Raw genomic sequence first — 24849 nt, 5'->3', positions numbered from 1 at the left:
TAGTGGAATTATTGGATCATATGGTAATTCTATTTTTAAGTTTTTTGAGGAAAGGTCATACTGTTTTCCACAGTGGCTGCATGGAAAGGTATTTTTTGATCCAAGTTTCCTGCTTCACCAGACAACTCTGATTATTTCCTAACATTCTGCAATCACTTCCTGACTCCAATCTGGTTTCTCTCTGCTACCCAGTATGTTGCCTGATCTTGCCAGGAAATAATGGGTCAATATTAATTCAATCTTAATGTTAAGCTAATTAAAAATTAATTTAATTTTTAAGCATTCAAGAAGTGATGAGACAACAGTGTATATCCAGATGTTAAAAACTCACTGCTCCACCCTCCCCACCAAAAGCTTTAAAAAGAGCTAATCTGTAACCATGTAACATACAGCAGATTCACCGTTTTTCAGGATAAGTACATACAAGAAAATATACTAAAATATAAAACTTTAAATTATACGAAGAAAGAATTACAAATAAAATACTAATTTTTAGAATCTTAAAATATCTGCATATACTGACAGGCCAAGATTACATTTTAAAATGACAATTCAGAATATACATCTATTGATGAATTAAGAAAAGCAGAATCTAATCGATAGGTGATCTGATACAGGAACAGAATTGAACAACCTAGATGAAAAGCGGGGTCAAACAGCTTTGAAAGGTCTACTGTATAGACCAAAGGATGTGAAAGAAAAGATAAAAGGCATGGGTGAAACCAAGAACTCTTCCCTTTCCCTTCCTGTTAATAGACTGAATCTTCTCCAGAATTGTAGAAGATTTTACTCACAAAAATTTTCTGAGTTTCACATTCTGGATCAGGCTTAGTCTAAGCCACATCCAGCATTCAGTGGTATGTCAGGAGATCTTGGTGAGCCAACTGGTTTCCGACAACTCTTAATTACCTAGGCTTAATGGGCTACAGCTGTTCAGAGGATGGATCCCTGTAGTAGTAACATCATCTAAAGCTAATGTATCTATTCCTGTAATTTCTAGTGATATATGGACTATAGTAGTCTTGCAAATTACATTTCATGAAAATGATATAGAGTTAGAAAACATTCTCCTAGTTTAAGGAAATATCCCTAGACCCATTCCTTAAATTTTCCATTAAATTCTATTCTTTTTCCAAATTCCCCATTATTATTCACTTTACTTATTATTTTCTCATCATTTCCCTTTCTCATATTTTCCTCTTTTTTCTTGTTCGTTTGTTCATTTGTTCATTCACTCATACTTTTACAGAATATTTTACATATTTTAGGTGGCAGGGCTGCCTAGATTACTACGGTAATAAATTACATTGTGTAATATAATTTACCACAGTTCTAGTAGGGTAACCAAAGACAAATATAAAGAATTAAAATCTTGGAAGTCCAGATAACTGATAAAAAAAATTAAGTAAGATGGGGCACCTGGGTGGCTCAGTCGGTTAAGTGTCTAACTTCGGCTCAAGTCACGATCAAATGACTCTCGAGTTTGAGCCCCGCCTCGGGCTCTGTGCTGACAGCTCAGAGCCTGGAGCCAGCCCGCTTTGGATTCTGTGTCTCCCTCTCTCTCTCTGCCCCTCCCCTGCCCCTGCTCCCTCTCTCTCTCAAAAATAAACAAACATTTAAAAAATTAAAAAAAAAAATTAAGATCCATGACAGTGGGCATAAGAGAAAGGGGAGATTCAAGAAATATGAAGGAAGGGGTGCCAGGGTAGCTCAGTTGGTTGAGCATCCCACTCTTGATCTTGGCTCAGGTCATTATCTCATGGTTTGTGGGTCTGAGCCCTGTGTCAGGCTCTGCAGACAAAGTGGAGCCTTCTTGGGATTCTCTCTCTTCCTCTCTCTCTCTCTCTCTTTCTCAATATAAGTAAATAAACATTAAAAAAAATATGAAGGAAGCACATGTAGTAAGACTTAGCAGAAGGGGTGATATTGAGATTTTTAGCTGGGCTAAACTGGTAGTGGGGAGTGTCATTTAGCAAGCAGGAAAACAGAAAGAGATGCAGGTTTTATAAAGAAGAAACATTCCATATGAGCTGTATTCATATGAATGTCTAACTTGCAGTTAAAATATGAGGAGACGGACACCTGAATGGCTCAGTAGGTTAAGCATCCAACTCTTGGTATTGACTCAGGTCATGATCTCTCAGTTTCATGAGTTTGATCCCTATGTTGGGCTCTACACTGGCAGCACAGAGCCTGCTTGTGATTCTCTCTCTCTCCCTCGCTCTCTGCTCCTCCCCACTCACATCTCTCTCTCTCTAATACACACACTTAAAAAAAATAAAAAATGAAACAAAAAATGAGAAATCCTGGGATACAGACAAACAAACAAAAATTAATTCTGGAACTGCTGGGATTAAAAAGACCTAAATTTAACAGACATAGATTTTTTTTTTTTTCTCTCAAGACAGCAGGATGAGTACAAAGACTAAAGATGAAACCTTGGAGAATACTAATTTGAAGTGGAAGATGGAAAAGAAAAGTGTTGAAGGAAAAGTATAAAAAGGAGGTCAAAAGAGTGGGTATCTGCAAGACTGAAGAGAGTTTAAATTAGGAGGAAAAACATCAACAGGATCAAATAAAGTGTCCTTGTAAGAATTTTAAAGCAGTGACACTGTATTGATGCCTGCCTCTGTGCTAGTCATGAAGAATGTTAAGAAAAAAGCCCTTACCATCTAATTAAGCTAACATTCAAATTTTTGAATACCAATATGTGAAGCAGTATGTGGTATTATTCAGTTAATTAAAAGGTAAATTTAGTAGATGATTAAAAAAAGGTATACTTATATTACAAATGCTTATATTCAGAGCAAAGAACATTCAGTAAACTGAAAGTTATATTTTATGTTGTTTAAATCATTTAGAAAGATATTCATGAATGTCTTGAGTCTGAAGTTCTGTTGGATAGCAACGTAACATTATGGCATGTCGGAGAGAATTAGGATTATTAAATGGTACGTATTAAGTCTTGAAGGTAAGTGATGGATAAAGTAATTAAAATGTTATTGTGTCTAGCACAGAGTGGCACATATGGTAGGCAGGTGCTCGATGAATATTCATTAGTTAAGCAGAATTCATGGTCAATGAAAATCCTTACTAAAATATATCAAACAAGCAATCTGCTTTCCTAGTGAAAGCTGCGATTTCTTGGCAAGTAGAGATGACTCTTTATTTTAGGAACTATATCCATTGTTTTCTATCTAAGTCTCTTTGAAAAGTGCCTTAAAATTCACTGGTAAACAATATTCAACATTTCATATAACCTGTTCTATAATAGTTTAAACTAGAAAAGAATTACTAGCTGGACATTAAAGGTGAGTATTATAATGATGTTTAATATTTTTAATGTTTACAGGAAGCAAAAAGAAACAGATACTGACCATAGTTTTGGAGTAGTTCCTCTTTGGTGGAGACAATCAGGGATCGGTCTTTTGCTGACAGAACGACGGCAAGGCACACGTAATGCTGCTCAGAAGAATTTGCTCGGCGCACAATAGTAAGAAGTCTGACAGGGTGGTTATTTGGAGGAGAACTAAAATGTTCAATACAAAACCAGCTAGAGTAGCTTAAGCCAGATGGAGGAGGGAAGAATCTTTCACCTAAAATAAAAAGAGAAAAATAACAACGAAAGAGTGTGTTGATTCGTACGTACATTTTAAAGAGAAGGCAATAGGGGCGCCTGGGTGGCGCAGTCGGTTAAGCGTCCGACTTCAGCCAGGTCACGATCTCGCGGTCCGTGAGTTCGAGCCCCGCATGGGGCTCTGGGCTGATGGCTCGGAGCCTGGAGCCTGTTTCTGATTCTGTGTCTCCCTCTCTCTCTGCCCCTCCCCCGTTCATGCTCTGTCTCTCTCTGTCCCCCCCCAAAAAAAAAAAAATTAAAAAAAAATAAAATAAAAAAAAATAAAGAGAAGGCAATAAACTCTAAAGAAAATAGAGCCTACTAAAAAACAACGAATCTCAGGAGCAAAGTAAGTAATATTTACCGGAACCAATGCCGCTGACCACGGCCCCATCGGTAAGACCTGTTGTGACAGCATTGTTTGTGGGGGCATTATGGGGGGCCAAACTGGGCAGGAACAAGCAGCTATTAAGAAAAGACAATGTACATATTAGAGATCAACCATTTTCTTCTCTTATCACTATGCGCTTACCATAGTGAAATAAACTGTCATCATTTCAGGGTAACTTGAGCAAAGAGATCATGGAATAAATCTGGATGCCTAATAAAGTCCTTCCCTCATTTTAAATACGTACGAGTGCTGAAAGATATACTTTACAAAATCTCCAATGGCATCACTTTTATTTTAAATTAAAAAAAAAATCAAAGTATAGGCCGCATATGGTAAAATGTACCAATGTACAAGCATGTTCAAGACACCTGGAACCATTTCATCACTGCAGAAAAATTCCCTTGTGCCCTTTTCCAGTGAGTCATCCTCTTCTGTTCTGATTGGTTCTGACTATTCCAAAATAATCCACCATTCAATAATAACCCATGACAGTGTTCTTAAAACACAAATTATATATAGTTTTACGTATAGTTTACATATAATTTTAGATTGGTGTATATGAATCCCACAGACAACTAGTATAGACAGAGATCTATCAATATTAGCATTTGTGTCTGTTTTGAAGCTCATGGATTTTATAAGTTCTTCTAGATTCTCCATAGATTCTTTATTGTTGCTTCTGCTACTATAGCATTTTCTGCCACTTGAAATTACTCATTTGATGTAATAGTCATTGACTATTTACGATGTTTAAGGTACTAAATTAGGTAATTTATGGAAAAGGATGATGATTAAACCCAAAGAGCTTCTAATATAATTTTAATTTGCATGTGACCTATTGTTCTAAATCAAAGGTTGACGAACATTTTCTGGGAGGGCCGGACCATAAACATTTTATGCTTTGCAGACCAGAGAGTTTGTCATGACTATTCAACTCTGCCATTCTAGCATGAAAGCTGCCACACACAATACTTACATAATTGACTGTGGCTATGTTAAAATAAAACCTTATTTACCAAACAACAACAAAAAAAAGTTCACACACAAAAAAAATTGTACCATGGATCTTAGATTACTGACTCCTTTAACATATCAACTTATTCAATATAATAATTCAAAATAAGTAAATCTAGGGGCGCTTGAGTGGTTTAGTCGGTTAAACATCTGACTTCAGCTCAGGTCATGATCTTGCCTTTCGTGGGTTTGAGCCCCGTGTCAGGCTGTGCTGACAAGCTCAGAGCCTGGAGCCTTCTTTGGATTCTGTATCTCTCTCTCTCTGCCCCTCTCCTACTCGCTCTGTCTCCCTCTTTCTCAAAAATAAACATTAAAAAAACATTTTTAAATAAAAAAAATAAATGAAAATAATTAAATCTAAAAACCTTAAAATAACATGCTCAAAGAACTCAATCATTTGCGAATACAAAATATATAGCATATTTTAACTAAGTATTTTTAAAACCAAGGATCGATTTGTCAAAGGCAAGTAGGAGGCATAAAATAATACAATAAGGCTTGGCTACCCTGCAAATTCCTTACCCAAACCCTTCAAGGGATGTGTCAAATTCAACAAAAGCTGGAGTAACTGATGACCCATGAAGTCTGATGTCATGTGGGGTTGTCATGGAGACCAGACACTTCACCCTAGTTAGGGGTACAGTACTTCCTTCTGCAGATTTTACCAGGCTCTTGCTTATCCGGTAATGGTTATCTTCATGTAAGCTGAAAACATTATCAGAACCCAGGCCTTCCATAGATGTGATCATGCTACCTGTAAGTCAAAGAAAATCTCTTGGGAAAAAATACCATGTAGATTTTTAAAATAATTGCTTTACAAGGTTGACTTATTTTTAAATACCACTCTTTAGTTTCAGTATATGTAATAATTTTATTCTTACACATCAAAGCTAATATCCAGTTTTAATGTATTTTATGCTCATTTTTCAACTTAAATAGAATGTGTTTCCTTTTCTACTTATTACTAAAGGCATAAACACATTGCAGGATGTGTTGTGGAAAACTACAGAGTACAAATAAGAATAAAAATTTCCAGTAACCACTATCCAAACCACTGTTACAATGTAATTCACTTATAAATTACAGATCATGTTTTTAAAAACCAGATTAGATTATACTTTTATTTCACAAATTATTATTTCTCTTTCACAAGAAAGCACAATATTCAAGAAGGATTACAATGGAAAGAGATGGGTCATCTTTATTAAAAAAAAAAAATCGGAGATAAATAGCAAAAACTTGTTTCTCTCCCATTTTCTCCCTACTTTTCACTCTTCCCTTACAACCATTACAATCAAATATATAAACACAGAATTAGTTGAATTAAAAAAATCCTATATGCATGCAGATGGTGACAGTTTGAAGAATAAAGAGAGACATTTTAAACAAACTGGTCTATTTTTTAGGAAGATATTACAAATGTAATGAATGGAGAAAATATTCTCTCTGAAGATAAACCACACAAATGTAACTGTTTTCTCTCTTAACTGTGCTAATGCTTTAACTGTGCTAAGCATTCAGGCAACTCTAGATGTATTTCAATATTCTCTTAGAGAAAGGAACTATTTTTGTTTCTATGCTTTGCGAAGGAAATCACAATTCAATTCAAACTGTGTTAAGTACAAAAACGACAGTAACAAAAAAGTATATACACATCTAGGGGAGGTATAGTGATAGATAATGGAAAACTGAAATACTTTCTGTTTGCCAATAAGACGACGCTGGAACTCAAAACATCTTAGCTTCCAAAGCACAGCATTCACTAATCACGGATGATAAGTGGCAGGGGGTAAAAAGTTAAGACTGAAATAACAGTTGGTGGGTGCTTAATCTTTGGCATTCTCACCTGAAAGAACTCGGGGATGACCCACGTGATCACTACATCCTTTCAGGGGGGCTGTTCTACTTTCCTAAGTTTTATGCTTTCCTGCTTCGCTAGTAGTGGTTACTTCAATCCATCCAAACAAACGCCAATCAGTATGGCTAACGATTATACAGAATGAATCGTAAAGGGAAAAAAACCAACAAAACCACAGAATTCGCTTCGGGAGGAAAGGTGGTGCAGGGTGCAGAATTCTCCCGTGGCTGGGGTGGAATCTGCTGGGCATCTGTTCACTGCCACGGTCCCCACCAGACTGGTAGGCAGGCGGTGCCTGCACTCTGGCCGCCAGCAGCCTCCCAACAGCCCAAGGCGCAAACTCCCCTCGGGGGCACCTCCTCAGCAGTGCTACCACATACCTGTCTACCCAAGTGCCATCTGCTGCTGCTGGCATTTCAGCCCGTCTTCTCTGCGCTGGCTATTGCCAGTGTGCCAGATGTCAAGGTCCACAGGAGAGACCCATCTAACACCCCACTTCTCCTTCTAGGATCACCTTTCACCTCTACTTCACTCCAGAGCCACAGGTTAGGCATGGTCCTTTTCTCTGTTCCACTCCTCCAGTTTTTATTGCCACTGTCTCCCCCGCCCCCCGCGCCCTCCAGTTCACTCCTTTTCTCTCACTACATTTGCTTTTTTGGCCTACTTGTTATTCTCCAGTCCAGTGATCGATCCCTTTTCTCCCAGCCTGTCACTGGCCACCTGGTCTCACACTTCCCTACTCAACCTATACTCCTTGATATATCGCTCTCTTCAACGCCTTTTAACAGTATTTTTGACATCCTATCTTCCATATCCTCCTGCAGGAGCTGTCCTGCAAACCCGTGGCCTGTTAGGAATCTAGCGACCGCTCTAGTTCAGGTGGCAAAGGCTACTTGAAAAAGGCAAAGACATTATGAACCCTCAGAGAAAGAGGTACTATCTCGTCCAGGCCAAGTGTTACTCTGCTAGTCATTCTCATCTCCTCTGGACCCTGCTTACATCGTGATTCCTTGTTCACCCCCAGCTGCCCCTTCTTCAGACAACCAGATTTTATGTTTCCTCATTTAAATAACAACAATCCCTTTCCTTTCCTTTTTTTTTTTTTTCACAGTAAAACTTGTTGAGGTAGTATTTATTCCCTACATGATTTTCATCTACAAAATAACCAAAAAAGGCAGCTTCAAAGGTCAACTTACTTCTCATCTCTGGCTCATAACTCAGTGAACTTGGTTTGTGGACCCTATATTGTTTTAGCAGTTTTTTGTCCCAGGCACCACAATTTAATGGACTTGCCAAACGTAAAAACTCCCTAAAGAAGAGAGAAAGAAAGCAGTTATTCCTTGATTGAGAACATTACGTAATTCACAAACCAAACACAAAATATGGGATTTGATGAAGTATAACAGACTAGTTAAAAATATAAAGCCAACCCAAACAATTATTATAAAATAATATATGTTAATTTTACATGTGAATTACCTACCACTGAAAAGAGAATAGAATATTGTAAAGGGCTAAAATATGAAATTTGGGGAACCTGTTCTCCTAAAATGTGATATGCAGAAACGTAACAAATTGTCTAGGAATTACACAAATAGGAGTCCTTCGTATCCAGTCATTTATAGCATCCTGTGAAAGTGGGAAAAAGGTATTTCTCTGAAATTTATCTCCTTATAGCAGAAAAAAATTAGGTCAGGTACCCTTTGCCAGTATTTCATGTAGAGTATAATACAATGACTTTATAACCTTACAGCTCATGGCTAATCAATAACGCAGGTATCTATATCTTCATGTGACATTTGGTTCTGAAAATTCATTCACTGTGAAAACTGAGCATATCCACTAACTAGGCAGTATAAGTTATTTAATAAAATATTAGTATTAAGTATGAGATAAGATCTTTCTGTTTCATTCACTCTATTTTTAAAGCAGATTACCAAAAATAATCAGGGGGAAATCTCCACGCTCTTTGTAATACTTTAGGTCATCCGTAAGATGATGGATAAAGTGAGTAGGAACAGTCTCATTTATCTTGATACAATACTGGTTAGTAAATGGTTTTTTCTTAATCCACTGTTAGATTGGAGCCAGTTAAAAAACATAAACTACAAATAAAGTCCAACCATTTTTAGGAAAGTCCTTAAAAGCTTTATAAAAAAGGACTACTTTAACAGCAGAAAAAAATTGTAAAGAGCTGCTTATATCTGAAAGTGACAAGATACAGGAGTTTGGTTTTTTTTGTAAATAAGGACAAGATAACTTACACTTTATTTTTTATTTTTTTTTTCAACGTTTTATTTTATTTTTGGGACAGAGAGAGACAGAGCTTGAACGGGGGAGGGGCAGAGAGAGAGGGAGACACAGAATCGGAAACAGGCTCCAGGCTCTGAGCCATCAGCCCAGAGCCTGACGCGGGGCTCGAACTCATGGACTGTGAGATCATGACCTGGCTGAAGTCGGACGCTTAACCGACTGCGCCACCCAGGCACCCCATACACTTTAAATCTTTTTGGCAAGGTAATTTCAAAGAAAATATTTTTTTAAGGTGTTTTATCCCTAAAACACACAGTACTGCTTCTCTTTCAGTAAAAAGATTGAAATATATGTATCTCTTGAATGGTTAAACTCTGTTAAGGTGTATCTATACCACAGAATACTACTCAGCAATAAAAAGACTACTGAAACGTAACAATCTGGATGCATTTCTAAGGCATTATGGTAAGTGAAAACAGTCAATCTCAAAAGTTCATGTACCAAATGATTTCATTTACATAACATTCTCAAAGTGACAAACTTACTGAGATGGAGAACAGATTGGCAGTTTCCAGGGTTAAGAATGGTGGGGGTTAGGGGAGTGGATATGATAATAAAGGAGTACCACTATAAAGGTGTTTGTGATGCCTTGATTGTGTAGTGGGCATATAAACATGTGATAAATAATAAGACCCACAGCATACAAGGATACGTTGTAGCAATGTCAGTTTCTTAGTTTTCATGTATTATGGTTGTAGATGTAAATGCCGAAGAAACTGGGAACAGAGAACCTCTCTAAATCTTTAAGTAATTTAAAATTAAAAAGTTCAAAAAGTATTTAAGAGAAGCTTTTAATTTTTTTTCAATGTTTGTTTCTTTTTGAGACACGAAGAGCATGAGGGGGGAGGGGCAGAGAGAGACGGAGACACGGATTCTGAAGCAGGCTCCAGGTTCTGAGCTGTCAATACTGGGCTTGAACTCACAGACCATGAGATCGTGACCTGAGCCGAAGTGGGAGGCTTAACTGACCGAGCCACCCAGGCGCCCCTCTTAAGAGACTTCTTACACATAAAAAGTTCTCAAATACAAAGTAGATGTAAGTCATAAAGACATGACTTTATTTTTAAAGGAGAGTTTGCTACATTTGAGTGGAAGAAATAAGCACCCTCTGTTTTCTAACAACTGGGCTTACCTAAGACCAATATTTTGAGCACTTTGCCCATTTTTATTGTTTTGGTTTTGCCCACTGATACTTGGATATACGTGTATCATAGCAAGAACTCTTGAACACCAAGACTCTAGGAACTGCTGTTACTACCTGTGGCTTGTTCAACGGCGAGAAAGAGAACACACTGACCTCAGCACCATGGGCTCCAGAGCCTGAGAAGCTAGTCGTTCAAACATCCGCTGGAGGGGCGGGTGCAGTGAGTGGTCCTCGTCTGCCAGGGCGGCACTGCACCGCTGCAGCAATCGGGCGTGAAGGCCAGCTTCACACATGACCTGCTGGTTTCTCTCTGTGTGCACCAGGGCTTGTAAGATATTTGCTACAGCAAGTTGAAGGTCCAGAGCATGCTGAAGTGAGAGAAATCCATGCCACCAGGGCATTCTTAGGAAGAAAGGTGACAGTTCTCTCCACATGAAGCACAACTTGTAATAAGAGGTCTCTACACATTTCAAATTCCCTTCAGATGAATTAAGAAGCTGATGCAGAGTGATCTAGCAATTCAAACAAGGCTAGGCAAACGTTTCCTATCCTCATTTCACCGGAAGCATACCCAGCTGGACTCCTCTCTCCTCCAAGTCTTTTGTACTGAAAGACTATCTAATAGTATTTTAATTTTTATAGAAGTAGTGAATGTGACATCTTTTACTTCATGAGTAAACAACCAGTGTAAAGGAAAGCCTTAGAGGCTTTTGTGACACTTTAAGCCTTAGAGGCCATACAACATTTTAGCATAATTAGTCACTGAAGCTCCCATTCACCCAAACTCTTGAGTGCTACAAGTCAAAACATAAATAGCCTCAAAATGGTATCTTCAGTTGTTTTTTCTTTCTGTATGATTCATTAACAGTTTCCACTGATAAGCAGGACTTAGAAGGAGAAACAATTATTTTAGCACTAGAAGTAACCATCTTGGCTACATTTGTACCAAATGAACAGTATTCTAAAACACATATACCTACCTCACAAGAAAGTTAAGACTCAAGTTGAACAATCCTATTTTTCCCTCTCTGACTTTAGTATGTGATATGGAACCGTTCCTTATCACTCTTTCTTGGACCCACTCCCTTGCTTACACAGTCATATTCACATCCGTTTACTCATTTGTTAAGATGGAAAGGAGCTAACATATCCACACTTACTTCTGGCTGTGTCACTGACCCAACAGAGGCCAGGAGGTCCAGCATAGCAAGCATGGCTCCAGGATGAATGATGACAGCATCAGAACTCTGGAAAGATGTAGTTGCCACATGTAGTTTCAGGTCTGCGACATTTTTAGGAGGGTAAACAGGGGGAGTTGAAACAGAATGATATGCATGCCTGTAAAAAAGAAAGAAGGGTAATTTAGCATTAAATTCAAATACATTCTCTGTTCCATTTCTTCATCTTTTGTTAACTTTATCCACTGATAAACAAAAACCTTTGTAATTCAAGACTGGGTTACAAAACACTTTAAGGTTGGGATATGAAAAAGCAATATATTATAAATTCTTAGAGTTACATACAATTTAACCATTGATTCTTCTAGACTATGTCTTTACCACTTGTCACTGGGATTGTTTCATTAAAGAAGGGCACATGATGACCAAAGTTAACACTCCTCTCTGATAGATTTGAAAGTGCTAAGAGAGTAAATCCTCAAAGCTCTCATCACACGGAAGTTTCTTTCCTTGTATTTATTTGAGATGATGGATGTTAACTAAACTTACTGTGGTAATCATTTTACAACATGGGGTGATGCAAGTCATTATGTTGTATACCTTAACTTATAACAGTGCTCTATGTCAATCACGTCTCAATGACACACACACACACACACACACACACACACACACACACACACACAAAGAAGAAGGACACCTGTATCAGAAGATACAACAAATAGGTGAAATCACAGTGATTCAAACTCTAGGAAAGGTGAAAGTTCTGATAAAATATGATGAGGGTATAAATTGAATGAAGTCAAATCCCTCACTAAGATTTTCTTTTGAAATTACCTATGTGTTTGTAACCGTTCCCTAAACTGTGGGCAACATAAGCAAGAACTAACAAGATCTGGGGCGCCTGAGTGGCTCCGTCGGTTAAGCATCCGACTTGAAAGCTCAGGTCTTGATTTTGCAGTTCATGGGTTCGAGCCCCACACTGGGCTCTGTGCTGACAGCTTGGAGCCAGAAGCCTGCTTCAGATTTTGTGTGTGTGTGTGTGTGTGTGTGTTTCTTTCTCTGCTCTTCCCCTGCTTACGCACTCTCAAAATTAAACATTAAAAAAAAAATTACCCACAGATGGTCACGTTAAGAAATAAAATGTCTTATTAAAAAAAAAGAGGGGTGCCTGGGTTGTCCAGTCGGTTGAGCATCCGACTTTGGCTCAGGTCATGATCTTGCAGTCCGTGAGTTCGAGCCCCGCGTCGGGCCCTGTGCTGACAGCTCAAAGCCTGAAGCCTGCTTCAGATTCTGTGTCTCCCTCTCTCTCTGCCCCTCCCCCGCTCATGCTCTGTCTCGCTCACTCTCAAAAATGAATTAATGTTAAAAAAAATTTTTTTTTTAAATGAGCTGACAACATCTATAACTGGGTCAAACTGAGTCAGGGATGGCTCAGAATCTTGGCCACCTGACAATATATATGTTAAGCATCAAGGAAGTTTTCCTTTAGCTTATTTGGAACTACGCTCACATTCTTCTGCATTAATTCACCCCTGAAAATATTCATCACAATTTTTTAAAAATTAGAAGGCATATTTTTACATAACAAGCTTCTATGAGATAGAAAGCCTAGCCATGTCCTGAACATTCCACATTTCTTCTCATCAATGATCTCCACTTTCTATTTCATACTATTCTTCTACAATTCATGAGTTTTGCACATTTTGTATCCTGGCACTAGAAAACAGATGCTTGTGGCTTCAGCCTATGGGAGCTCTTTGTTCCAATGAATTGGTTTCAGCATAATTTGTCTATTGCTGAGCTCTGTCACTGGGAGCAGTGCAGTTTCAGCGCTCTGGCACAAGAGCAGCTTGGGAAACAGATGCTTTAAGTCAGTGATTTTGTAGCAAAGATCTGGCATTGCCGTGGCTGGTTTTTTTTTTTTTTAAAGTACCATTCTCTTTTTAACAGAGATTCCAGGAAAGTATTCAGCTCTACTTATATAAAAAAAACACACGGGCTCTCCTAGTTTATTTAAAGTCAGCATGTCCTCCACCCACTCATTTTTTTCAACTGCTTTTTTTTTTTTTTTTGCTGTTTTTGTTATTTATTTCTAAACTTACTAGATTTCTAAATGTTTATTACCAATAGCTATCCTCTTCCTATGTTGCTTCTTTTATTCTGTGAAATATTATGATCCCATCTAGAAAAAAAGATGATAGTGTAGTAGGAATTCTGAACTATTAAGAAATTTCATAAAAGCTGTTTATCATTACACATAATTTGAAGGAAAACCAAATTCTAGTTGTATACTTTAGTCACAGTCCTTCCAAAATTATTTCTGAGTTGCCAGATTTAATGTAGATTGAATTTAAATTATGGATATACCCAGGAAGGAGGCTTTGTGCCTTCAGAAAACAAACTCTTTGTTAATTAATACATACCCATTATACCAGTACCTTTAAAAAAAAAGTTTATTTATTTGGGGGAGAGGAGAGAGAGCGAGCGAGAGAGAGCGCACGCGCGTGTGGGCACAAGCAGGGGACAAGTAGAGACAGGGAGATAGAGAATCCCAAGCAGACTCTGTGCTGTCAGTGCAGATTCCAACATGGGGCTCGATCTCACAGATTGTGAGATCACGCATGACCCGAGCCAACATCAAGAGTTGGATGCTCAATTGATTGAGCCATCCAGACACCCCACAGTAGTATGCCTTTTAATCTTATATAAGATAACAATACTCTGATATAAAAATTGCATTCATTCTTCTCAAACTGGGAAAATACTGTAAACACTGCTAAATCTAAAACATGGTATTTATTAACTAAAATTAGGCCTATTTTAACAGGCATTATATAATATTATTAATACTTATTTAGCCACTTAGGTATCACCACAGGTATTATCATTTTTAAAATTTAGACATGAGAGTAAGTTTATTAAACGGATAATCTCAAGCAAGACCTACTCATTTACACACGTAGGCTAAAACAACATTTCAAAATTTAATTTTTATGCTGCCATTACTTTTAAAACTTAGAAAAATTGCTACTTAATATTTCAATCTAAATTTTCATATATATTTAAGATTTACCTACCTCTTTGGGGAATACATTCTTGAATATTTAAATTCTGAACATGCTTTGCCTTAATTATCATCAAGTGTGTATAGACATTGAGTAACAGATACCATGTTTGAATAATACCTAGTACTCGCCACCTTTTTCTCCCCTGCAGATATATTATAGAAAACCTTGGTTTTTATTTTGTATTTTGTTTTCGTCTCCTTCCTCTAACTGTGATTAAATATCGTTCGGCTATAATTCTGTTCCATTATTCTTTCTGAATAATGAATACTAATGAAAAATGTTATGAGTTTTGGTTTTCTAAATACTATAAGGTTTCTTAGGCATTCCCCCCCTCCCCCCATTCTTAAAAAAAAGAGAAAAATCTCCAGCATTTTACATACCAGACAAGAATCACAAACTCAAAACTTCCTTCGTGTCTGAAAATTCCAATAAGCCATAAAAACTAATACGTTGTTGGTTTCTCCTTTGGCCAACAAAAACAACATATTTTGCCACAAGAAGAAATGCCATGAGCTGATGTAATTTGTTGAGACGTTCTAGAGATATTCTAATTTCAAAAGTTACCATATCTGCATGTGAAAATAAAAGCACTGTTTTATTAGCTTATGATTCTTATCACTGAGCAAAATCTATGTAACCTGACCAGAATGGCAACCTGAAAATGTCAACACTGACCTTACTATTAGCATGAACAATATTGGGAACTTCCTTGGGGTAAAGCCAACCTGAGAGCCTAATTAGCATTCCCACAGAAAAGATTCAGTTAAACAGGACTGTGGATTCAGTGAAGGTTTCCCCCAAGTCAAAGATATGGCATCCTCACATGCAGCTGTGTTGCAAATGATGACAAAATGTTCTTGATCTAAGCCCTTAAATAACTCTCTATGATATGGAATGAAATTTCCCTTTGTCAAATTATCATTTAAATAAAACAGTTCTGATGAATTTCCTTTCATGTGTTGCTTTAATCTATGAATTTCTATTGAAAGTGTTTTATAGTTTTTGGTTAATACTAAAAAATGGTTAAATGTTTTTAAACACAGCAATTTTTATACCTTTACCCTTCAGGGAATCATAAATGTGACTTTTAAGAATGAAAACTAGTAATTAAAACTATTTTTCTAATATCCAATATGTGGGATAGTGAGCACACATGAATCTTCAAACACTATGAATACCTTTTACTGCCTTCATTTTAGCAACAGAAGATACTGTATCAACTCAAATTGATTTTATGGTTTCTTGCATTAAAAAAAAAAGTTCTTAGAACGACAAAAAAGGAATAGTTTTAAATAGAAATACACTGAACAACACTAAATTTGTTTAAGACTATTCTGAACTCTTCTATGATTTACTGTCAGAAAATGAGCTATAAGCTTCAGTGCAAACATAAGAGAAAAAGGAAAATACAAGTCCATATATCTGATGAATATTACTACTGAAATATATTGAAATACAGGATCTGTAATAAATACTTTTAATACAAAAACTCCACTAACATTCAAGTTTCAAATCCTGAATAATAGAGATAAAATTAATCAATAACATAGCTGAACCTCAGTATTCAATTTTAGAAAGCTACAATGGAAGAATATTAATACAAGACCAAAAGACTTGTACTTGGTTATGAGAATAACTGGGGAAGGAAGGGTATTGGTTTCAACTGCACAGACTATGATCATTTTAAATATAGGTTGCAAATGGAATCTTAAATGGATCTTAATTGTACTCTTGTCAACCAACTGCTGGTTCTTTATATTCATAAGCTTTAAATACAAGGAAGACTAGATCAGCTTAGAAACAGATATACACAGAACCAATGAAAGCAACAGCTAGGTAAGTGTTTTTATTCGTTTTTTTCCAAAGGCTGGCCATGACAAGTCTCTACAACAGCATCACATTTCAACTGGTTGAACCTGATTGAGAAAACACACATTTCCTTGCCAGTGCTGTGATGTTCATTTTGGAGTAATGGTAAAAACTGAAGAATGCTTCCTAGCACCTTTAAAGTAAAAAGAAAAAGTACTCTACATAAAGAAGCACTAAGTCCTCATTTCTAAATTAATTTTGATAAAAGATACACTGCTCTCAAGGCAAAATGTATACCTCACTCTAAATATTAGAGTCAAATGACAAAATTCTAAACGTCCCTCATATCCTCATGGCATTAACACATTTTGTGCTCATAAATATACTCAGAAGTTGACAATTCTAAAACCTAAAAAAATCTGAAAGCCAAAAAATTTTTGTACAAAGCACAATCACCACATTTACACATAATTAAGCACAGGGAAGAAAAAAAACACACAAATAAAGATTGACTTCCATTATAAGATCAGTACCTTTTCCTGGACAAAGCTGGTGTACCCCAAGGAGAGGGGAGAGAAGACTCACTTGTCAGGCAAGGAGGGATCTGTTCTGCACGACTACAGACAACAAAATAGACAGGGTGGTTTAGAGAGGTTAGAAGAGAACACCAGGTTGGCAGTTGGTTAGTTTCACAAGAAATACCAGTAAAAGTTTAATAAGGAACACCCTCCATACTCAGCAGGAACAAGAAACAAGACTACAACACATGCACTGAGGGAAACAGAAAAGCATGCTTAAGGCAGATGCTTATCCATTAATGTTACACTTAACACATTTGTTAAACAGAGTGTCATAAGGCCTGCTTTTCACAAAGTAAACTAAAACTGAGGTATGCTAACTAGGATGAGTAGAAAAGGGGAAAGAGGTTGAATCTACATATACAAATTTCAATTTCAAACAGCTTATTCCTTGAATACTATGCCGTACTATGTTTCTTTTTAACAATATATATGCATTTTTAAAAAGTAAAAAACTGGAAAAGTGTTTCTTACATTACTTGTATTTTCTTATCTGAAGAGTAAGGTCTGAGAAATATTGTCAAGAAGCAAGAAACATCTCTCAGTAGATATTTCAAAGTAGATACTTCACAGTAAATGATATAAAACCTATTAGAAGCTATCCACATAGAGTTACTTGCTTTACATATGGGGGCAATATAGAAAACATTTCAGTTATCTCATGAAATAAAACTATGTTAACTTTAAAAGTGATAATGCGTGGGACAAATCAGCACCATGACCACTCTCACATTATCTTCAAGCTGAGAACGCTTTAATCACTGAAAATAACTAATTTAAGTAAAGTGGTACTCCTATGATCCACCTTAGAACCCTGGAACTCCCTCATTGTAGATATTATCACAATATATTGTAGTTGTTTATTTATGTGTCTGTGTTTTAGCTAAAGGATGGCCACGTCTAAAGGAGTCTTGTGCTTGAACTCTCAAAATAACATCGCGTGGAACAGTTGTTCGTAAAGTACTTTTTAATGAACGAATAAGTAAAGAAATCTGATAGACTCTTGAACTATCATCGTCTCTTATGGAACTACATTCTTTTTCAAGGATCATGAAATATTGAGAGTGATTATGAATGTTGAGAATATATTCTCCGTCTGGAAATACATATAATCATAACCACTGTCTCCTGCTGATAACTAATATCTTTAAGTCCGGATATACCTAATGTTGAGAATAGAGGAGAAAGAACAATAGTAAATACCAGCATTAAAGTAAACTTTATAGAAACTTACTTTAAGTACATCAAGAGCTAAGTGACCCTAGATTTACAAATAATACACAAATGTTCATGTTGAAAACCTTAACATCAGAGCAACGGTAATATTCGCAAATAAGTGATAAACAAGCAAATAAAAGATTCATTTTCATTTCCTTTCAAGTTAACTTATAATTCAAGCCTTAATGCTGAAGTCACACAGAGCATCCCCTTTAATTCAGAGCAGAGCAAAGCCATACCTGTCAAAAGAATCTGTAGCTACTTTGTAGAGATAAATAAAGAGTTTACTGCAGTGCCGTAAAGTGGGTGACACTGTGTCCATCGAGATTACATCTTCCTCCAAAAGTCTTTGAAATGGCTGTGTGTTTGAGGGGAAGACATTCATGGGGCTTATTTTTCTTAGGTCTGAGAAGCAGCCAAGAAATCGAACAGCATCTGCCAACTTCTCATACTGAATCTCTGTTTTGAAGAAATGAGAGTTGGCTGGCTCATAGCGCATTGCTGCAGTCAATGTGCAAAACACAGTGTGGAGAAGTTCAAACACTTGATTCTGGTTCACTTTCTCCCAGCCATTCTTGGGTGGTGAGCTCAAAGACCTTTCCATGGCAACAAGCAAGGATGTAATGTACACAAATCCTCCAACTTTCCTAAAAACTGTTCTTGAACGATGGCTTTCTCGAAGGACTGATAGGAGGGCCTACAGGGGATGAAAAAAACAAAACCTCTTATAATTCAAATTAAAGCAAAATACATGAATGTCAAAAGGGAACATGATTTCTATGAACATACAATAGTAATGTTTTTGTCATTTCCCATTAACCAGCCCTATAATGCATGTCAAATATTTTACTAATTAAAAAATACCATTTTACACAAAAATAGACACATTGAGATCAATGGAACAAAATAGAGAACTTAGAAACAAACCCACACTTATATGGTCAATTAATCTACGACAAAGGAGGCAAAAATATACAATAGGGAAAATAAACAGTCTCATCAACAAATGGTGCCAGGAAAACTGGACAGCAAACTGCAAAAGAATGAAAGTGTACCACTTTCTTACACTGTACACAAAAATAAACTCAAAATAGATTAAAGACCTACTTATGAGATCTGAGACCATAAAACTAAAACAAAAAACAAACAAAAAAAAACACAGGCAGTGATTTCTCTGACATCAGTTGTATAAACATTTTTCTAGACATGTCTGCTAAGGCAAGAGAAACAAAAAGTAAAAATTAAACTATAGGGACCATATCAAAATAAAAAGCTTTTGCACAGCAAAAGAAACCATCAATAAAACAAAAAAGACAACCTACTGAATGGGAAAAGATATTTGCAAATGATTATCTGATAAGGGGTTAATATCCAAAATATATAAAGAACTTATACAACACCAAACAAACAAAAAAATGCAATGTAAAAACGGGCAGAAGACATAAACAGACATTTTTCCAAAGAAGACACACAGATGGCAAACAGACACACGAAAAGATGCTCAACATCACTAATCATCAGAGGAGAGCCAAGATGGCGGAACAGCATGGAAGTTTTTTTGCATCTCTCATTGCTGAAATGCAGCCAGATCAACGCTAAACCATCCTGCACATCTAGAAAAGTGATCTGAGGATTCACACAACAATCTGCACAACCTGAACCACAGAACTCGGCAGGTATAGTGCGGAGAGGTGAACTAGGAAAAAGAAAAGCTGAGGAGGGCAGGGAGCTGTTTTTGCTTGCGGAGAGAGGTCGGAGATGGGGAAGAGTATGGGAAAAGCACCTCCCCTCCAAAGCAGCTGGAGAGAAAGAGGAAAGTGGAAACAGCTTCAGGGACTGAACAAAAAAAGGGAGAAAGGAGAGGGTTTAAAATTCCATCAAGACTTTATAAACAGGAGGAGTGCAGAGTCTGAGGCTCCAAAGCTTGATACCTGGTGGTGCTCTAGTGAGAAGGGCAAATCCCCAAGAGCAGAGAGCGAGGTCCCAGGGGTCCACGGGCCACAAGGGGAGTGGCGGTTCCTCTGCAGCGAGGACATTTGGTAGAGGCTGTGCGGCCACCCCACAGGCAAAGGTACCAGCAGGCCCCAGAGAAAAACCACATTTGCTGGTGTTGGAACAAGGACGTTAAGGGGGAAGCCTGGTGCTAGATGTGTGTTGTCATTTTCCATAAACCCTGAAATGCTGCTGCAACAAGGTTGCACAAACTTTTTCTGAGGCGGATTGGCACCCAGCCAACAGTCTCTGGGCACTGGCAGAAGCACAATCTTGTGAATGTTCCTGGAGTCGGGCTGCACTCGCCCATTGCTCAGCAAGACCCTCCTCCAGAGAACCTGAGTGGGTCAAAGCCGCAATTCCTCAGAAGAGAGGGGTTGGAGGGGGAGCCAACATGGCAGAGAAGTAGGGGGATCCGAAGGTCCCCTGTCTCTCAAACAAAGCCGTCTTGAGGCCAAAGGACTTTGAATCCCAAGAGTCTGGGAAGAAGAGGCAGAGTTGCTTCCAGGGACCCACCGGGACAACCTGACAGGCCATAGGTGGAGCACTTCAAGGAACAGACAGCATAACCACAGTGGAGGCAGTACTTGCCTACACCATACCATGCCCCTTGGTGCCTGGTAACTACATATCTACTAGAGTGGGATTAATGCTGATGAACCAGATAGCCCTTGCTCCAGACAAGCTCTGTTGCATTGCCTGGTTTAATTCTTGGACAATTCTTACTATATAGATACATTCATCCTTTTCTTCTTATTTCTTCCCTCCTCTAGTCTGGTTACTCTGGTTATTGGTCTGTTTAAGCAGACATATTTAATCCATTCTCTTGATACATGTTCTATACCTCCTTCCTTATTTTCCTTTCTCTCTCTCTAGATTAAGGCTATAGTTTCTATGCCTGGTCAATTTTTATTTTTTCTTTTTCCCCACCCTGTTGTTTCTCTCTTTGTATGGGATAATGCCTCTTCCATCAGCAATGCCTACACCCTGTTGTCTACTGGTAGCTGGCGTTTCTGGCTTTTTGTTTTTGGGTTTTTTGTGTTTGTGTGTTTTCTTTTTCTGTTTGTTTTTTGTTTATTTGTCTGTTTGTTTTCCCTTCCAGGGCTACTTCGACAATCAAAATACACCTGGTGGAGGGTCCAAAACATCACTATGAGTAGGGAAATAAAGTAACCAAACTCACAATAACAGACATAAGTAACTCCAAAAAACACCTCCTGAAGGGCCAGGCCCTAGACAGTGTACGGCCCCTCTTTAATATAGTAGTGCTTGCAGAAACAGGGCACATAATAAGCTTTTAAGACACATAAGGGACAGAAAACTAGCCAAAATGATGGAACGGAAGAATTCTCAAAAGAAATTCCAGGAAGAAATGACAGCTAAAGAACTGATCAAAACAAATAGAAACAGTATAACTGAATAAGAATTTAGAAAAATAGTCATAAGATTAATTGCTGGGCTAGAAAAAAGCAAAGACAGACGAGAATCTATTGCTGCAGAGATCAAGGAACTGAAAAATAGTCATGAATTAAAAAGTGCTGTAAATGAGGTGTAAAATAAACTGGAGGCAGTGACAGTGAGAATTGAACAGGCAGAGGGGAGAATAGGTGAATTAGAAGATAAAATTATGGAAAAAGAGGAAGCTGAGAAAAAGAGAGATAAAAAAATTCTGTATCACAATGGGAGAATTAGAGAACTAAGTGATTCCATGAAATGCAACAGTATCTGTATCATAGGAGTTCCAGAAGAAGAAGAAGAGAGAGAAAAGGGGCTGAAACTGTGCTTGAACAAATCATAGCTGAAACTTCCCTGATCTGGGGAAGGAACAGACAATGAAATCCAGGAGGCACAGAGAACTCCCTTCAGAGGTAACTTGAATCGATCTTCTGCATGATGTTACCATAGTGAAACTGGCAAAATACAAGGATAGAGAGAGAATTCTGAAAGCAGCTAGGGAAAAATGGGCCTTAACATACAAGGGTAGACACATAAGGATAGCAGCAGACCTATCTACTAAAACTTGGGAGGCTAAAAAGGAGGAGCAGGAAACTTTCAACGTGATGAACAGGAAAAATATGCAGGCAAGAATCCTTTATCCAGTAAACCTGTCATTCAGAATAGAATGAGATATAAAGGTTTTCCCAAACAAACAAAAACTGAAGGAATTCATCACCACTAAACCAGCCCTACAAGAGATTCTAAGGGGGATCCTGTGAGACAAAGTACCAGAGACATCGCTACAAGCATGAAACCTACAGACAACACAATGACTCTAAACCCATATCTCTCAGTAATAACACTGAATGTAAATGGACTAAAAGTTCCAATCAAAAGACAAAGGGTATTAAAATGGATAAAAAACCAAAATCCATCTATTTGCTGTCTACAAGAGATCCATTTTAAAACTGAGGACACCTTCAGATTGAAAGTGAGGGGATGGAGAACCATCTATCATGCTACCGGAGGTCAAAAGAAAGCTGGAGTAGCCATACTTATATCAGACAAACTAGATTTTACACTAGATTTTAAAATAATTACGGGGTCTATCCATCAAGAAGTGCCAACACTTATAAATGTCTATGCACCGAATTCGGCAGCACCTAAATATATAAAACAATCAATCACAAACATAAGCAGTCTTATTGGTAAGAATGTGGTAATTGCAGGGGACTTTAATACTCCACTTACAACAACGGACAGATCATCTAGACAGAAAATCAATAAAGAAACAATGGCCCTGAATGATACACTGGACCAGATGAACTTGACAGATATATTTAGAACTTTCCATCCTAAAGCAGAATATACATTCTCCTTGAGTGCACATGGAACATTCTCCAAGAGAGATCACATACTGGGTCACAAAACCTCAATAAATATATAAGAATTGATACCATACTATGCACACTTAAGGATCACAGTGCTATGAAACTTGAAATCCAACACAGGAAAAAGTATGGAAAACCTTCAAATGCATGAAGGTTAAAGAACATCTTACTAAAGAACAAATGGGTCAACCAGGCAATTAACAAAGAAATTAAAAAATACATGGAAACAATTGAAAATGAAAACACAACAATCCAAACCCTTTGGGATGCAGCAAAAGCAGTCCTAAGAGGAAAATACATTGCAATCCAGGCCTACCTCAAGAAAAAGAAAAATTCCAAATACAAAATCTAACGGAACACCTAAAGGAACTAGAAGAACAACAAACAAATGCCAAACCCAGCAGAAAAAGAGAAATAATAAAGATAAGAGCAGAAATAAACAATATAGGATCCAAACAAATAGTAGAACAGATCAATGAAACCAAGAGTTGGTTTTTTGGAAAAATAAACAAAATTAATAAACCCCCAGCCAGACTTCTCAAAAAGACAGAGGACACAAATAGATAAAATCACAAATGAAAATGGATTTATCACAACCAATCCCTCAGAATTACAAGCAATTATCATAGAATACTATGAAAAATTATATGCTAACAAACCGGACAACCTGGAAGAAATGGACAATTTCCTAGACACCCACATACTACCAAAACTCAAACGGGAAGAAATAGAAAATTTGAATAGATCCATAACTCGTAAAGAAATTGCATCAGTTATCAAAAATGTCCCAACAAATAAGAGCCCTGGACCAGATGGTTTCCCTGGGGAATTCAACAGATATTTAAAGCAGAATTAATACCTATCCCTTTTCAAGCTGTTCAAAAAAAACGGAAGGAAAACTTCCAGATTCATTCCATGAAGGCAGTATTACCTTGATTCCCAAACCAGAAAGAGACCCCACTAAAAGGAGAATTACAGGCCAATATTCCTGATGAACATGGATGCAAAAATTCTCAACAAGATATTAACAAATCGAATTCAACAGCATATAAAAAGAACTATTCACCATGATCAAGTGGGATTCATTCCTGGATTGCAGGGCTGGTTCAATATTAGCAAATCAATCACTGTGATACATCACATTAATAAAAGAAAGGAAAAGAACCATATGATCCTGTCAATAGATGGAGAAAAAGCATCTGACAAAATATAGCATCCTTTCCTAATAAAAACCATTAAGAAAGTTGGGATAGAAGGAACATACCTAAACATCATAAAAACCATACATGAAAGGCCCACAGCTAATATCATTCTCAATGGGGAAAAACTGAGAGCTTTCCCCCTGAGATCAGGAACATGACAGGGATGTCCACTCTCACCACTGTTGTTTAACATAGGGTTGGAAGACCTAGCATCAGCAATCAGACAACAAAAGGAAATCAAAGGCATCAAAATTGGCAAAGAAGAAGTCAAACTTTGACTTTTTGCAGACATGATACTCTACATGGAAAATCCGAAAGACTCCACCAAAAGACTGCTAGAACTGATACCTGAATTCAGCAAAGTCGCAGGGTACAAAATCAATGTACAGGAATCAGTTGCATTTTTATACCAATAATGAAGCAACAGAAAGAGAATTAATGACACTGATCCCATTTACAATTGTACCAAGAACCATAAAATAAAGGAATAAACCTAACCAAAGATGTAGAAGATTTGCATGCCGAAAATTATAGAAAGCTTATGAAGGAAACTGAAGAAGACACAAAGAAATGGAAAAACATTCCACGCTCATGGATTGGAAGAATAAACATTATTAAAATGTCAATAGTACACAAA

The 24849-nt window shown here is 37.3% G+C and overlaps 1 protein-coding gene across 8 annotated transcripts in view; it reads right to left on the bottom strand.

Annotated features, from left to right (window-relative positions):
* Positions 1-24849, bottom strand: part of WDFY3 (WD repeat and FYVE domain containing 3) — a 280210-nt gene that overhangs the window by 103410 nt on the left and 151951 nt on the right. For 7 of the 8 annotated variants that reach the window (XM_047855191.1, XM_047855189.1, XM_047855183.1 and 4 more), the window contains 8 exons: positions 18430-18887; positions 16928-17011; positions 11497-11674; positions 10490-10704; positions 8076-8188; positions 5544-5775; positions 3981-4081; positions 3378-3596 (listed from right to left, as the gene is read on the bottom strand). In XM_047855191.1, coding sequence (XP_047711147.1) covers positions 3378-3596; positions 3981-4081; positions 5544-5775; positions 8076-8188; positions 10490-10704; positions 11497-11674; positions 16928-17011; positions 18430-18887 — 1600 coding nt within the window. The remainder of the gene's footprint in view (positions 1-3377; positions 3597-3980; positions 4082-5543; positions 5776-8075; positions 8189-10489; positions 10705-11496; positions 11675-16927; positions 17012-18429; positions 18888-24849) is intronic. The other variant, XM_047855188.1, reaches the window with a different exon arrangement.

Source organism: Prionailurus viverrinus, chromosome B1 (assembly GCF_022837055.1).
Source record: "Prionailurus viverrinus isolate Anna chromosome B1, UM_Priviv_1.0, whole genome shotgun sequence".
Taxonomy (NCBI): Eukaryota; Metazoa; Chordata; class Mammalia; order Carnivora; family Felidae; genus Prionailurus; species Prionailurus viverrinus.
Note: the sequence above shows the minus strand (reverse complement) of the source record. Positions and strands in the feature narration are given on the sequence as shown.